The 12,786-nt window shown below is 45.1% G+C and overlaps 1 protein-coding gene across 2 annotated transcripts in view; it reads right to left on the reverse strand.

The window, feature by feature from the left end:
• Hif3a (hypoxia inducible factor 3, alpha subunit) overlaps window positions 1-2,068 on the reverse strand; it is a 31,435-nt gene extending 29,367 nt beyond the window's left edge. Inside the window, exon 1 of one of the 2 annotated variants that reach the window (NM_001162950.1) lies at window positions 1,997-2,068. In NM_001162950.1, coding sequence (NP_001156422.1) covers window positions 1,997-2,022 — 26 coding nt within the window. In that variant the 5' untranslated portion in view covers window positions 2,023-2,068. Of the gene's footprint in view, window positions 1-450; window positions 793-1,996 lie in introns of those variants that run through there. The other variant, XM_011250628.3, reaches the window with a different exon arrangement.
• Window positions 2,069-12,786: the final 10,718 nt, after the last annotated feature.

Genomic DNA, 12,786 nt, shown 5'->3' on the forward strand with positions numbered 1-12,786 from the left:
ACCCCGAACAGCTCAGGGAATTAAGACATTAAGAATTTTCACATTCTGAGCTTCTCTCTGACTCTTAGCTGGGTACTGGGGGGTGGAGGGGCTTGCCAAAACTGTAGAGGGTTTGAGGTGCACTGGGGGCTTAGCTTTACATCTGACCCCTTTGATATTGCTTGGAGGTGACCTGAGAGGCCAGGGGACAAGGTTTGGGTTGGAGAAAGGACTTAAGGTAGGGGTCAGTGGGGAGTCTCTCTGACCTTGATCCAACTTGTTCTCATGTCATTCGGTGGGGTGTCTAGCCATCTGTCCTGTTTTTCCCGGAAACCCTGCTCTCAGGTGGGTATTCAGGGCAGTGTGCTCATTCTTGATCTCCTATGAATACTCCCCACAAAGAGTAAGATGGCTTGGAGACGGAAGCTAGAAGAAAGAAAGGGGCACACGGCGCCAGAGGTAACCACTCACCCTCACCCAAGCCCCCTCTGATGCCAACTGTCATCCTGGGGGTGCAGGAGGGGCCCGGAGCTCAGCTGTGAGGCGGGTGCAAGTTGGATGTGCGGCCGCGTGGGATGACACCACAGGAAAGGGCTGGCCTTGGGTGCTAACGGGAGGAGGAGTGGGGGGGGGGGAGCGATGACACCCTAGTTAAGTTAGGAGAGGGCCCTCACACAACCATAAAGGGGCGCTGTCACGAGCGGCACCAGGGATGGCCTAGAAGGGGTGGGGACTGAGTTCCCGGGTGGGCTCAGGGCCAGAAGTTGGAATAGATGGGCCAGACAGGGCCAGAAAAAGGGCGAGCCTGGGTGGGTTGAGGTAGGGGGTAAAAACTGGGTGTAGAGAAAAACCAATCAGATCTCGGAAGCCAGGGAGGAGGGACAGGGGTGAGGCTTGAGGGATGCCCCAATTTAGACAGGGAATACCAAGAGTCTAGGAAATTTTTCTGGGGTCTCCCGTGGCAACCTGGCGAAATGGGCTCCACTGGCTATGGTCCCAAAGCCTCTGCACCTGTTGCAAGGTGAACACAGAACCCGCTTCTTCCTAGGATAACCCCAGCTGTGTCCAGCCACAGGAGGGCGCTGCCTTCCCTTGATTAGCCAGGGCATCTTTCGGAAGGATGTCTCTCAAATAGGGTTTGGGTGGGGCCCTCCTCCCTCAATTACAGACTGGGTCCAGGCAGATGAAATTGACACAGAACCAGATCGCAGGAAGTGGCTCAGATTTGTTCTGTTGGTACTGAAAAGGAGCGACCCTACTTATTTAATGCTGTTTTTTGAGACAAGAAAATGTAGACCAAAGCTGGTCTGGAACTTGCCATGTAGGCCAGGCTGGCTTTGAAAGCATCAATCTCCTATAGCTTTCCAAGTGCTGGGTTTACAGGCATGAATCTCCTTCCCCAGCTATCATTCCACTCTTTGAAAGGCAAAAAGACCTTGGTTAGGTCCCACACAGCCTCTAATGAGGACCTCCCTATCCCCATGTCATTTTAGAGCATTTTGAAGCTTGGGAGACTGTTAGAAAGGGCATGGTAAAATTAACCTCTCTCCTGGAATTCAGAAATAGTGTCTTTCAGGGACTCCCTAGAAACTCCAGTTTGGGGATCCCTTATTAACACCACAAGAGCTAGACTGCCAAGGAAGACTCCTTTCAGGGATTTGGAGGAAAAGACTTTTTTGGAAGAAGTCTTCCTTGCTCAAACGCGACCACCTCCAATCCATAAGGAACTTGGAGTTTCACCCCCAGCCAGATGGAGGATTGAACCCGATGTATCTGGAAATTGCAGCTCATAACCCCAAAGCAGTTCCAGGGGAGGGGGGCGGGACAGCTGGAGCTCTGGGGGTAAATCCCTGATACCCTGAAAACCTCTAAGGTGGAGGGTGCATCGGGATGTGTCCCCAATCGGGCGCCTCACAGTGTCCTCAACTTGAGCCACACCCCAGAGATGAGGGGTTCCCTTAAAGCTCCGTCAAAGAGAGCCCCCAGACCCCACCATCCTATCCCCGAAGCCCTGTACCTCACGCGCTGCAGCCCCAACGCCATGGCTCGCCCTTCGCGGTTCCAGAGCCCTCGATGCCCAGCGTCCCCCTCCCCTGCCTGTGTGAGCCCCCTCCCCAGCTCCACCTCTGCCACTCCATTGGCTGGTCTTTGCCCAGCCCGCGGCTCTGATTGGAAGGTGGGCTTGTTGCTCCCGAGAAGGAGGAGGGACTAAAGGAGAAGACTTGGAACTTCAAGGGGTTGGGGAATCCGATGTAATGCACACCCCCAGCCACGCCCCTGCCCCAGACTTCCTTGGCAGTCCGGAGCCCGCCGGGCGTGATTTCCCTCCAGTCTCTGAACTTCCATATGTACACTTCTGAACCATCTGATTCACTGTTCTCTGTGTCCCAGTTCCTGTCGCAGTCTCTGCCTTCACTCCCACCTTTCCCAACCCCCTCTCCTTTCTCCCGCTCTGTCCTTTTCTTGACGTACCAAGTCCCCACTTCTCTCCACCCCGAACTCTACTTCACCTGTATTTCATAACCCCTTTCTTTGCCATACCCCATGTCCCTCCACTGTGTGGCCCCACTGTGGACCCCGCCTCCCAGAATCTTCCTTGTCCACCCGTCTCCACCCCATCCTGACCCGTGGCCTCTCTTAACTCCCTGTGCAGGTTCCTGCGGATGAATAATTAAGCTTCTGTCAAGTAAATATGCTTTAGCTTCATCACACCCACTTGTAAAGGGAACAGAGAACCGATGAGAGATACGTGCGCAGTGACATGGACAGGTGGAAGACGGTACAGCTGGGTAAGGAAGAGGAAGGAAGTTCCTGTGTAGGCTGGAGAGGGCGTGGACACTAAGGACAGGGGTGAAGGAGCAGTGTTCCTTCCGTATGCAGGTTTGGGTACACTCTACACTGCGGCAGAAATGGATTTATTGTTTTTGAGTTATTGGGCAAGCTCCATCTTAGGACTTTCACACATAACTGCGCACTCTCTTTAGAGTGCTCTTCTCGGCTAGACGGTTGGCTCCAGGTTTAAGGCCCTTGCTGCCAACCCTGAAGACCAGTGTTCAATCCCCAGGCCCTCCCCCCTCCCCCCACATCGTGGAAGGCAAGGTCTTTGATTTATCTGCGCGCACGCGCGCACACACACACACACACACACACACACACACACATACACACACCACACGTAAAATGTAATAAAAAACTTAAAAAAATTCTCCTCTAAAAATCCACATGGCTCCCCACCTCAACTCAGGAAAATAGTAAGCTGTCTCCTCCCATTGCCTTCTCTTCTCCATCTTCCTTCTCCTCTTCTTTCTCCTTCCTCTTTCTTCCTCCTCTTCTCCATTTTATTTTCAGATGGGGTCTCATGTAACCCCGTCAAGACTGGCCAGCAAGAGCTGGCCTTGAACTTCTATCCTCCTGCCTTCACCTTCCAAGTGGATTACAGGTGTGTACCATTATGCCCAGCTCCCATGCCATTTAGTTTCAGTTGATTTTATTTGAATAAATCTGACTATATCCATGCTATCAGCAACTCCAGGGAAGAAGGCAAAATCCAGACAGAGCCAATCACTGTAGGACTTCCTTGGCCACAGTGATTACCAGTTTTGGGAAGATATATGAACCAAACTAGTATAGTGAAGATTAACTCTGAGGACTTTGCTGTAACTGTCAGGAGAGAGGGTTTATTTATTTCTTATTGTTTTATTGTGTTTATAGCACAGAGGATTGAATTTGGGACAAACTCAACCAGAACCATACATATCCCCAGCTCTTCACTGTGATATTGAGATTCTAGGCAGGGGCTCTACCACTGAGCCACGCCCCCAGCCCCTCACTGGGGGATTCTAGGCAGGGGCTCTACCACTGAGCCACGCCCCCAGCCCCTCACTGGGGGATTCTAGACAGGGGCTCTACCACTGAGCCACACCCCCAGCCCCTCACTGGGGGATTCTAGGCAGGGGCTCTACCACTGAGCCACGCCCCCAGCCCCTCACTGGGGGATTCTAGACAGGGGCTCTACCACTGAGCCACACCCCCAGCCCCTCACTGGGGGATTCTAGGCAGGGGCTCTACCACTGAGCCACGCCCCCAGCCCCTCACTGGGGGATTCTAGGCAGATGCTCTACCACTGAGCCACGCCCCAGCCCTTCACTGGGGCATTCTAGGCAGGGGCTCTGCCACTGAGCCACACCCTAACCCCTCACTGGGGGATTCTAAGCAGGAGACAGGGGCACTACCACCAAGTCTGAGCTCCATTGTTCTTTTTAGCAATCTGGCTCGCAAAGCAACTACCCTACGCGTGTATTATATTTCACAATAATAAAAAAATGACTTGACAGTAATTGTCATTGAGGAGCGCTGAGTTAACTGGAGGTCACAACTGAAAGCAGAGAGCTGAAATCCTCAAAATAGAATGTGCAGGTCTGTGAGGGGTGCTCTGGGGCATGTTCAGTGATCCTCCCACCCTCATTGCTCTCCAAAGCTGTTTTTATAACACTAGTAAGATGCTCTTGCCTCACTCTTCTCCCCCTGTACACTGACAGTTTCCATGGTCACGGATATGTGATAGGAAACTTGCTCTGATGTTATATTTTATTATTATAAATGTAATTTTAAAAGAATTCCACACAATGGATTGGTGTCAAACTGATTCCTTTTCAGTTTTTCTTTTCTTTTGATTTCTTTGTTTCTTTTCTTTTTTTGATTTTTGAGATAGGATTTCTCTGTGTAGCCCTGGCTGTCCTGGAACTCACTCTGTAGACCAGGCTGGCCTTGAACTCAGAGATCCACCTGCCTCTGCCTCCCGAGTGCTGGGATTGAAGGCGTGCGCCACCACCACTCAGCTCCCCTTTAAGTTCTCTTATTCCCTTCTTGCTCTTGCTGACTCCTATCCCTTTCCCAATGAGTCCCCTTCCTGCTTTCATGTCTTTTGGGGGTTGTTTGGGGGAAAGTCTTGTGCAGGTAGCCATGGTTGCTGAGTGTCCGTGATTGCAATGACCTCGTAAAATGCTCCAGAAACCAACATTTTGGGGGTTTCTTCCCTATCTTCTGGTTCTTACAACCTTTCCATCACCTCCTTTTCTTTGGTGATAGAGATGTCTTGTTTAGGTCTGAGTACTAAACATTCCCTTATTTGCAGCTATTTGGGCATTTATCAATTTCTGCTTTAACTGTTGCCTGCTTCCAGAAGAGACTTATTCTGCCAAAGCTGCATTAGTCTGTGAGTATAAACAGAAATGTTAAGAAGGCAGTTTGACTACATGTTTGTTTAAGAAAACATCAGTAGTGAATTCTCCCATAGGGCCCATGACCCCTTAGCCATAAATTTTTGGCTAGGCTTATAGTACCAGCTGTGAATCCCACGGTACGGATTGGGTCTCAGATCCAAGGAGAAAGTGGTTGGTTACACCTGGACCACTCATGGCGCTACCGCAGTGCTGCACACGCTTTGCCTTGTGGGCCAGTATCGCAGCAAGCAGGGCCACCGCTGAGTGAGATCACTGATAACTCCCCCCCCCCCCCCCCCCAGCGATCTGCACACCACCTTCCAGTAGCACTGTGAACTCTAGCCAGCAGGAAGGACGCTTCCATATCACTTCCAGCTTGATTTCTCTGTGTCTTCTGCAGCAGGGCCTTATTGTCTAGTTCTCATGGGTGGCTAATGACAAGCCTCTACCACTTTTGGGGCTTTTAAGGACCCTGTAGCCAACAGACCCTAGGGAGGTATCCTGCACCTGGCATGGGATTTTCATGGATCCACCATGCAGGGCATCTCTGTTTAAGCTCCTTTGTGTGTGTGTGTGTGTGTGTGTGTGTGTGTGTGTGATCACTTTGGCCCAGGCTGGCCTTGAACTCACTAAATCCTAGATCAGTGGCTCTCACCCTTTCTAATGCAGTGACCCTTTAATTCAGTCCCTCAATCATGCTGACCCCCAATCATAAAATTATCTTCACTGCTACTTCATAACTGTAATTCTGATACTGTTGGGAATTGTAACATAAATATCTGATATTCAGGATATCTGACATGCCACCTTTATGGAAGGATCATTTGATGTCCCTGCCCCTCCTGTGACTCAGAAGTTGAGAACCACTCTTGTAGAGGCTGACCTTGAACTCTTGATCCTCCTGCCTTTGACCCTCAAGTGCTGGGAGTGGGTTACCATGCCCAACTTCTCCATTTCATATGGCCTACTTTAGGAGTCCTCCATACTTTAAAAGGATGTAAAGGAGTTTGGGAAGCCAAACCCACAAGCAATGGAGCTTTAACTAAACCTGGCGTGCCCTCTGGTGGTCAGAGTTGGTATGACTCTGCTGATGCCTGTGCCTGTCTAGTTGGCTGTGAATAATTGCATACTTCACATCGGTAACATATATATACAACATATATATATATATATATATATATATATACACACATATGCATATATGTATGCATGTATATATATATTAATTTATGTGAGTACACTGTAGCTGTCTTCTGACACACCAGAAGAGGGCATCGGATTTCATTATAGATGGTTGTGAGCCACAATGTGGTTGCTGGGATTTGAACTCAGGACCTCTGAAAGAGCAGTCAGTGAGTGCTCTTAACGGCTGAGCCATCTCTCCAGCCCCCAGTAACATATTTTTAATGGATTGATTTTATATTTTAAGATCTTTGGAGGGTGCTCTGTAGAGATATCCTAGCTGTCAAAAGTGTTTGACACCAAGCACTTCAATTAAGGTTGAAAGAGTGAACAGACTTCTGCAATTTGTTTTCTGACTTTTATATATGATCTCTCTCTCTTTCATCTGTCTGTCTGCCTGCCTGCCTGTCTGTCTCACACACATATGCAAATAAATGTAATTTAAAACTTTCAGTTTGACTCAGTGATTCAGGGCACTGACTGCTCTTCCAGAGGACCCAGGTTCAAATCCCTGCACCCACATGGCAACTCACAACTGTCCATAATTCCAAATTCTGACACCCTCACATAGACAAACATGCAGGCAATGCACCAATGCATATAAAATAAAGGTAGATGAATTTAAAAAGTTTCCAGTTTTCTTTTATTTTTTTTGCTCTATTTCTTTTTTTTTATTAGATATTTTCTTTATTTACATTTCAAATGTTATCCCTTTTTCTGGTTTCCCCTCTGAAAATCCCCTATCCTCTCCCCACTCTCTCTGCTCACCAACCCACCCACTCCCGGTTCCTGGCCTTGGCATTCCCCTACACTGGGGCATTGAACCGTCACAGGACCAATGGCCTCTCCTCCCATTGATGACTAACTAGGCCATCCACTGCTACATATGAGGCTGGAGCAATGGGGCCCTCCATATGTTTTCTTTGATTGGTGGTTTAGTGCCTGGGAGCTCTGGGGGTACTGGTTGGTTCACATTGTTGTTCCTCCAATGGGGCTGCAAACCCCTTCAGCTCCTTCGGTCCTTTCTCTAGCTCCTCCATTGGGAACCCCGTGCTCAGTCCAACGTTGGCTGTGAGCATGCACTTCTGTATTTGTCAGGCTCTAGCAGAGCCTCTCAGACAGCTATATCAGGCTCCTGTCAGCAAGCACTTGTTGGCATCCACAATAGTGTCTGGGTTTGGTGACTGTATATGGGATGGATCCCGAGGTCGGGCAGTCTCTAGATGGCCTTTTCTTCAGTCTCTGCTCCACACTTTGTCTCTGTAACTCCTCTCATGGGTAATTTGTTCCCCCTTCTAAGAAGGACTGAAGAATCCACACTTTGGTCTGCCTTCTTCTTGAGCTTCATGTGGTCTGTGAATTGTATCTTGGGTATTCTGAGCTTCTGGGCTAATATCCACTTATCAGTGAGTGCATACCATGTGTGTTCTTTTGTGACTGGGTTACCTCTCAGGATGATATTTTCTAGTTCCATCCATTTGTCTAAGAATTTCATGAATTCATCGTTTTTTTTTTTTTTTTTTTTTTTGAGACAGGGTTTCTCTGTGTAGCCCTGGCTGTCCTGAAACTCACTCTGTAGACCAGACTGGCCTTAAACTCAGAAATTCGCCTGCCTCTGCCTCCCAAGTGCTGGGATTAAAGATGTGTGCCACCACACCTGGCAGATTCATCGTTTTTAATAGCTGAGTAGTACTCCATTGTGTAAATGTGCCACATTTTCTCTATCCATTCCTCTGTTGAGGGGCATCTGGGTTCTTTCCAGCTTCTGGTTATAAATAAAGCTGCTGTGAGCATAGTGAAACATGTGTCCTTATTTTATGTTGGAGCATCTGGGTATTTGCCCAGGAGTGGTATTGCTGGGTCCTCAGGTAGTACTATGTCCAATTTTCTGAGGAACAGCCAAACTGATTTCCGGAGTGGTTGTAAAAGCTTGCAATCTCACCAGCAATGGAGGAGTGTTCTTCTTTCTCCACATCCTTGCCAGCATCTGCTGTCACCTGAGTTTTTGATGTTAACCATTCTGACTGGTGTGAGGTGGGATCTCAGGGTTGTTTTGATTTGCATTTCCCTGATAACTAAGGATGTTGAACATTTCTTTAGGTGCTTCTCAGCCATTCAGTAGTCCTTATTTGAAAATTCTTGGTTTAGCTTTGTACCCCATTTATAATAGGGTTATTTGCTTCTCTGGAATCTAACTTCTTGAGTTCTTTGTATATATCGATCATATGTAGGGTTGGTAGAAACCTTTTCCTAAGCTGTTGGTTGCTATTTCTGTCCTATTGACAGTTCCTTTCCCTTACAGAAGCTTTGGAATTTTATGAGGTCCCCTTTGTTGGTTCTTGATCTTAGAGCATAGACTGTTAGGGAATTTCCCTTGTGCCCATGTGCTCGAGGCTCCTTTCTCTTCTATTAGTTTCAGTGTCTCTGGTTTTATGTGGAGGTCCTTGATCCACTTGGACTTGAGCTTTGTACAAGGAGATAGGAATGGATCGATTCGAATTCTTCTACATGATAACCACCAGTAGAGCCAGCATCATTTGTTGAAAATGCTGTCTTTTTTCCACTGGATGGTTTTTAGCTTCTTTGTCAAAGATCAAGTGACCATAGGTGTGTGGGTTCATTTCTGGGTCTTCAGTTCTATTCCATTGATCTACCTGCCTGTCTTAGTACCAATATCATACAGTTTTTATCACTATTGCTCTGTAATACAGCTTGAAGTCAGGGATCGTGATTTCCCCAGAACTTCTTTTATTGTTGAGAATAGTTTTTGCTATCCTGGGTCTTTTGTTATTCCAGATGAATTTGCAAATTGCTCTTTCTAATTCTATGAAGAATTGAGTTGGAATATTGATGGGAATTGCATTGAATCTGTAGATTGCTTTCACCAAGATGGCCATTTTTACTATATTAATCCTGCCAATCCATGAGCATGGACAATCTTTCTATCTTCTGAGATCTTCTTCAATTTCTTTCTTCAGGGACTTGCAATTCTTGTCATACAGAACTTTCACTAGCTTAGTTAGAGTCACACTAAGGTATTTTATATTATTTGTGACTATTGTGAAGGGAGTTGTTTTCTTAATTTCTTTCTCAGCCTGTTTATCCTATGAGTAGAGGAAGGTCACTGATTTGTTTGAGTTAATTTTATATCCAGCCACTTTACTGAAGTTGTTTATCACCTGTAGGAGTTCTCTGGTGGAATTTTTAGGGTCACTTATATATACTGTCATATCATCTGCAAATAGTGATATTTTGACTTCTTCCTTTCCAATTTGTATCCCCTTGATCTCCTTTTGTTCTCTAATTGCTCTGGCTAGGACTTTGAGTACTATATTTAATAGGTAGGGAGAAATTGGGCAGCCTTGGCTAGTCCCTGATTTTAGTGGGATTGCTTCAAGTTTCTCTCCATTTAGTTTGATGTTGGCTATTGGTTTCCTGTAGATTGCTTTTACTGTGTTTAGGTATGGGCCTTGAATTCCTGATCTTTCCAAAACTGTTATCATGAAGGGGTGCTGGATTTCGTCAAATGCTTTTTCAGCATCTAATAAAATGATCATGTGTTTTTTTCCCAGTTTGTTTATGTAGTGGGTTACATTGGTGTATTTATGTATACTGAACCATCCCTGCATTCTTGGTATGAAGCCTACTTGATCATGATGGATGATCATTTTGATGTGTTCTTGGATTCAGTTTGCAAGAGTTTTATTGAGTATTTTTTGCATCGATATTCATAACGGAAATTGGTCTGAAGTTCTCTTTCCTTGTTGGGTCTTTGTGTGGTTTAGGTATCAGAGTGATTGTGGCTTCATAGAACCAATTGGGTAGAGTACCTTCTGTTTCTATTTTGTGGAATAGTTTGAGGAGTATTGGAATTAGGTCTTCTTTGAAAGTCTGATAGAACTCTGCACTAAACCCATCCTGGGCTTTTTTTGGTTAGATTATTAATGACTGCTTCTATTTCTTTAGGGGATATGGAACTGTTTAGATGGTTTATCTGATCCTGATTTAACTTTGGTACCTGGTATCTGTCTAGAAAATTGTCCATTTCATCCAGGTTTTCCAGTTTTGTTGAGTATAGCCTTTTGTAGTAGTATCTGTTGATATTTTGGATTTCCTCAGGTTCTGTTGTTATGTCTCCCTTTTCACTTCTGAATTTGTTAATTTGGGTACTGTCTCTGTGCCCTCTGTTTAGTCTGACTAAGGGTTTTTATATCTTTTGATTTTCTCAAAAAACCAGCTCCTGGTTTTGTTGCTTCTTTGTATAGTTCTTTTTGTTTTTCTTTGGTTGGCTTCAGCCCTGAGTTTGATTATTTCCTGCTGTCTACTTCTCTTGGGTGTATTCACCTCTTTTTGTTCTATAGCTTTCAGGTGTGCTGTCAAGCTGGTAGTGTGTGCACTTTCCAGTTTCTTTTTTGGAGGCACTCAGAGCTATGCGTTTTCCTCTTAGGACTCCTTTCATTGTGTCTCATAAGTTTGGGTATATTGTGGCTTCATTTTTATTAAACTCTAGAAAGTCTTTCACTTCTTTATTTCTTCCTTGACCAAGTTATCATTGAGTAGAGTGTTGTTCAGCTTCCACGTGTATGTGGGCTTTCTGTTGTTTTTCTTGTTATTGAACACCAGCCTTTGTTCGTGGTGATCTGACAGGATGTATGGGATTATTTCAATCTTCTTGTATCTGTTTAGGCCTGTTTTGTGACCAATTATACGGTCAATTTTGGAGAAATTACTGTGAGGTGCTGAGAAGAAGGTATATTCTTTTGTTTCGGATTAAATGTTTTATAAATATCTGCTAAATCCATTTGGTTCATAACTCTGTTAGTTTCACTGTGAGTCTGCTTATTTTGTGTTTCCATGATCTGTCCATGGATGAGAGCGGGGTGTTGAAGTCTCCTATTATTATTGTGTGCCGTGCAATGTGTGCTTTGAGCTTCATTAAAGTGTCTTTAATGAATGTGGCTGCCCTTGCATTTGGAGCATAGATGTTCTGAATTGAGAGTTCATCTTGGTAGATTTTTCCTTTGATGAGTATGAAGTGTCCCTCCTTATCTTTTTTGATAACTTTTGGTTGAAAGTCAATTTTATTCCATATTAGAGTGACTACTACAGCTTGCTTCTTTGGATCATTTGCTTGGAGAATTGTTTCCCAGCCTTTTACTCTGAGGTAGTGTCTGTCTTTGTCACTGAGGTGGGCTTCCTGTATGCAGCAAAATGTTGGGTCCTATTTATGCACCCAGTCTTTTAGTCTATGTCTTTTTATTGGGGGAATTGAGTCTTTTGATATTAAGAGATATTAAGGAAAAGTGATGGCTTCTTCCTGTTTTTTTTTTTTTTTTTTTTTTTTTTTGTTGTTGTAGGAGGTGGAATTATGTTTATGTGGCCATCTTCTTTTTGGTTTGTTAAAAAGAAGATCATTTTATTGCTTTTTCTAGGGTGTAGTTTACCTCCTTGTGTTGGAGTTTCCCTTTTATCTTCCTTTGTGGGGCTGGATTTGTGGAAAGATATTGTGAAAATTTGTCTTTGTCATGGAATATCTTGGTTTTTCCATCTATAGTAATTGAGAGTTTTGCTGGGTATAGTAGCCTGGGCTGACATTTGTGTTCTCTTAGTGTCTGTATGATGTCTGACCAGGATCTTCTGGCTTTCATTGTCTCTGGTAAAAAAATCTAGTGTAATTTTGATAGGCCTGCCTTTATTTGTTACTTGACTTTTTTTCTCTTACTGCTTTTAATATTCTTTCTTTGTTTTGTGCATTTGCTGTTTTGATTATTATGTGACGGGAGGAATTTGGAGCTCTGTAGTCTTCTTTTATCTTCATGGATACCTCTTTCTTTAGGTTAGGGAAGTTTCCTTGTATAATTTTGTGAAGATATTTGCTGGCCCTTTACCTATTATCCTTAGGATTGGTCTTCTCATTGGGTCCTGGGGATGTGGCTCAGTTGATGGAGCACTTTCCCAGCATGGAAGAGGCCCTAGATAGCATCATCAAGGAATGAAAACGGCACTGTAGAGAGAATATCTTGTGTCTGTATAGATGTGGCACTTATCAATAAAAATCTGGTGGCTTCTGGCTTAGGCAGGAAATAGGAGGTGCGACATCTTGGAGGCAGAAAGGATCTGGGATAGTAACAGGTACGGGAGACTTGCCTAAGAAGATGTGACAAGACCTGAGCACAGGTAATGTAGATTAGAATAAATAGACTATTACTTACTATTTTCCTGACCCTATGGGTACCCCAATTTAAACACACATATGTAAAGATTCAAAGCTAGCACCCACAAATGTGAGAGAACACATGCCATTTGTCTTTCTGGGTCTGGGTTACTTCACTCAGAATCATTATTATTTCTGAAACAAGGTCTCTCTAAGGTAGCCCTGGCTGGCCTCCAACTCACTGTATAG

Source organism: Mus musculus, chromosome 7, assembly GCF_000001635.26.
Source record: "Mus musculus strain C57BL/6J chromosome 7, GRCm38.p6 C57BL/6J".
In the NCBI taxonomy this organism is placed as follows: Eukaryota; Metazoa; Chordata; class Mammalia; order Rodentia; family Muridae; genus Mus; species Mus musculus.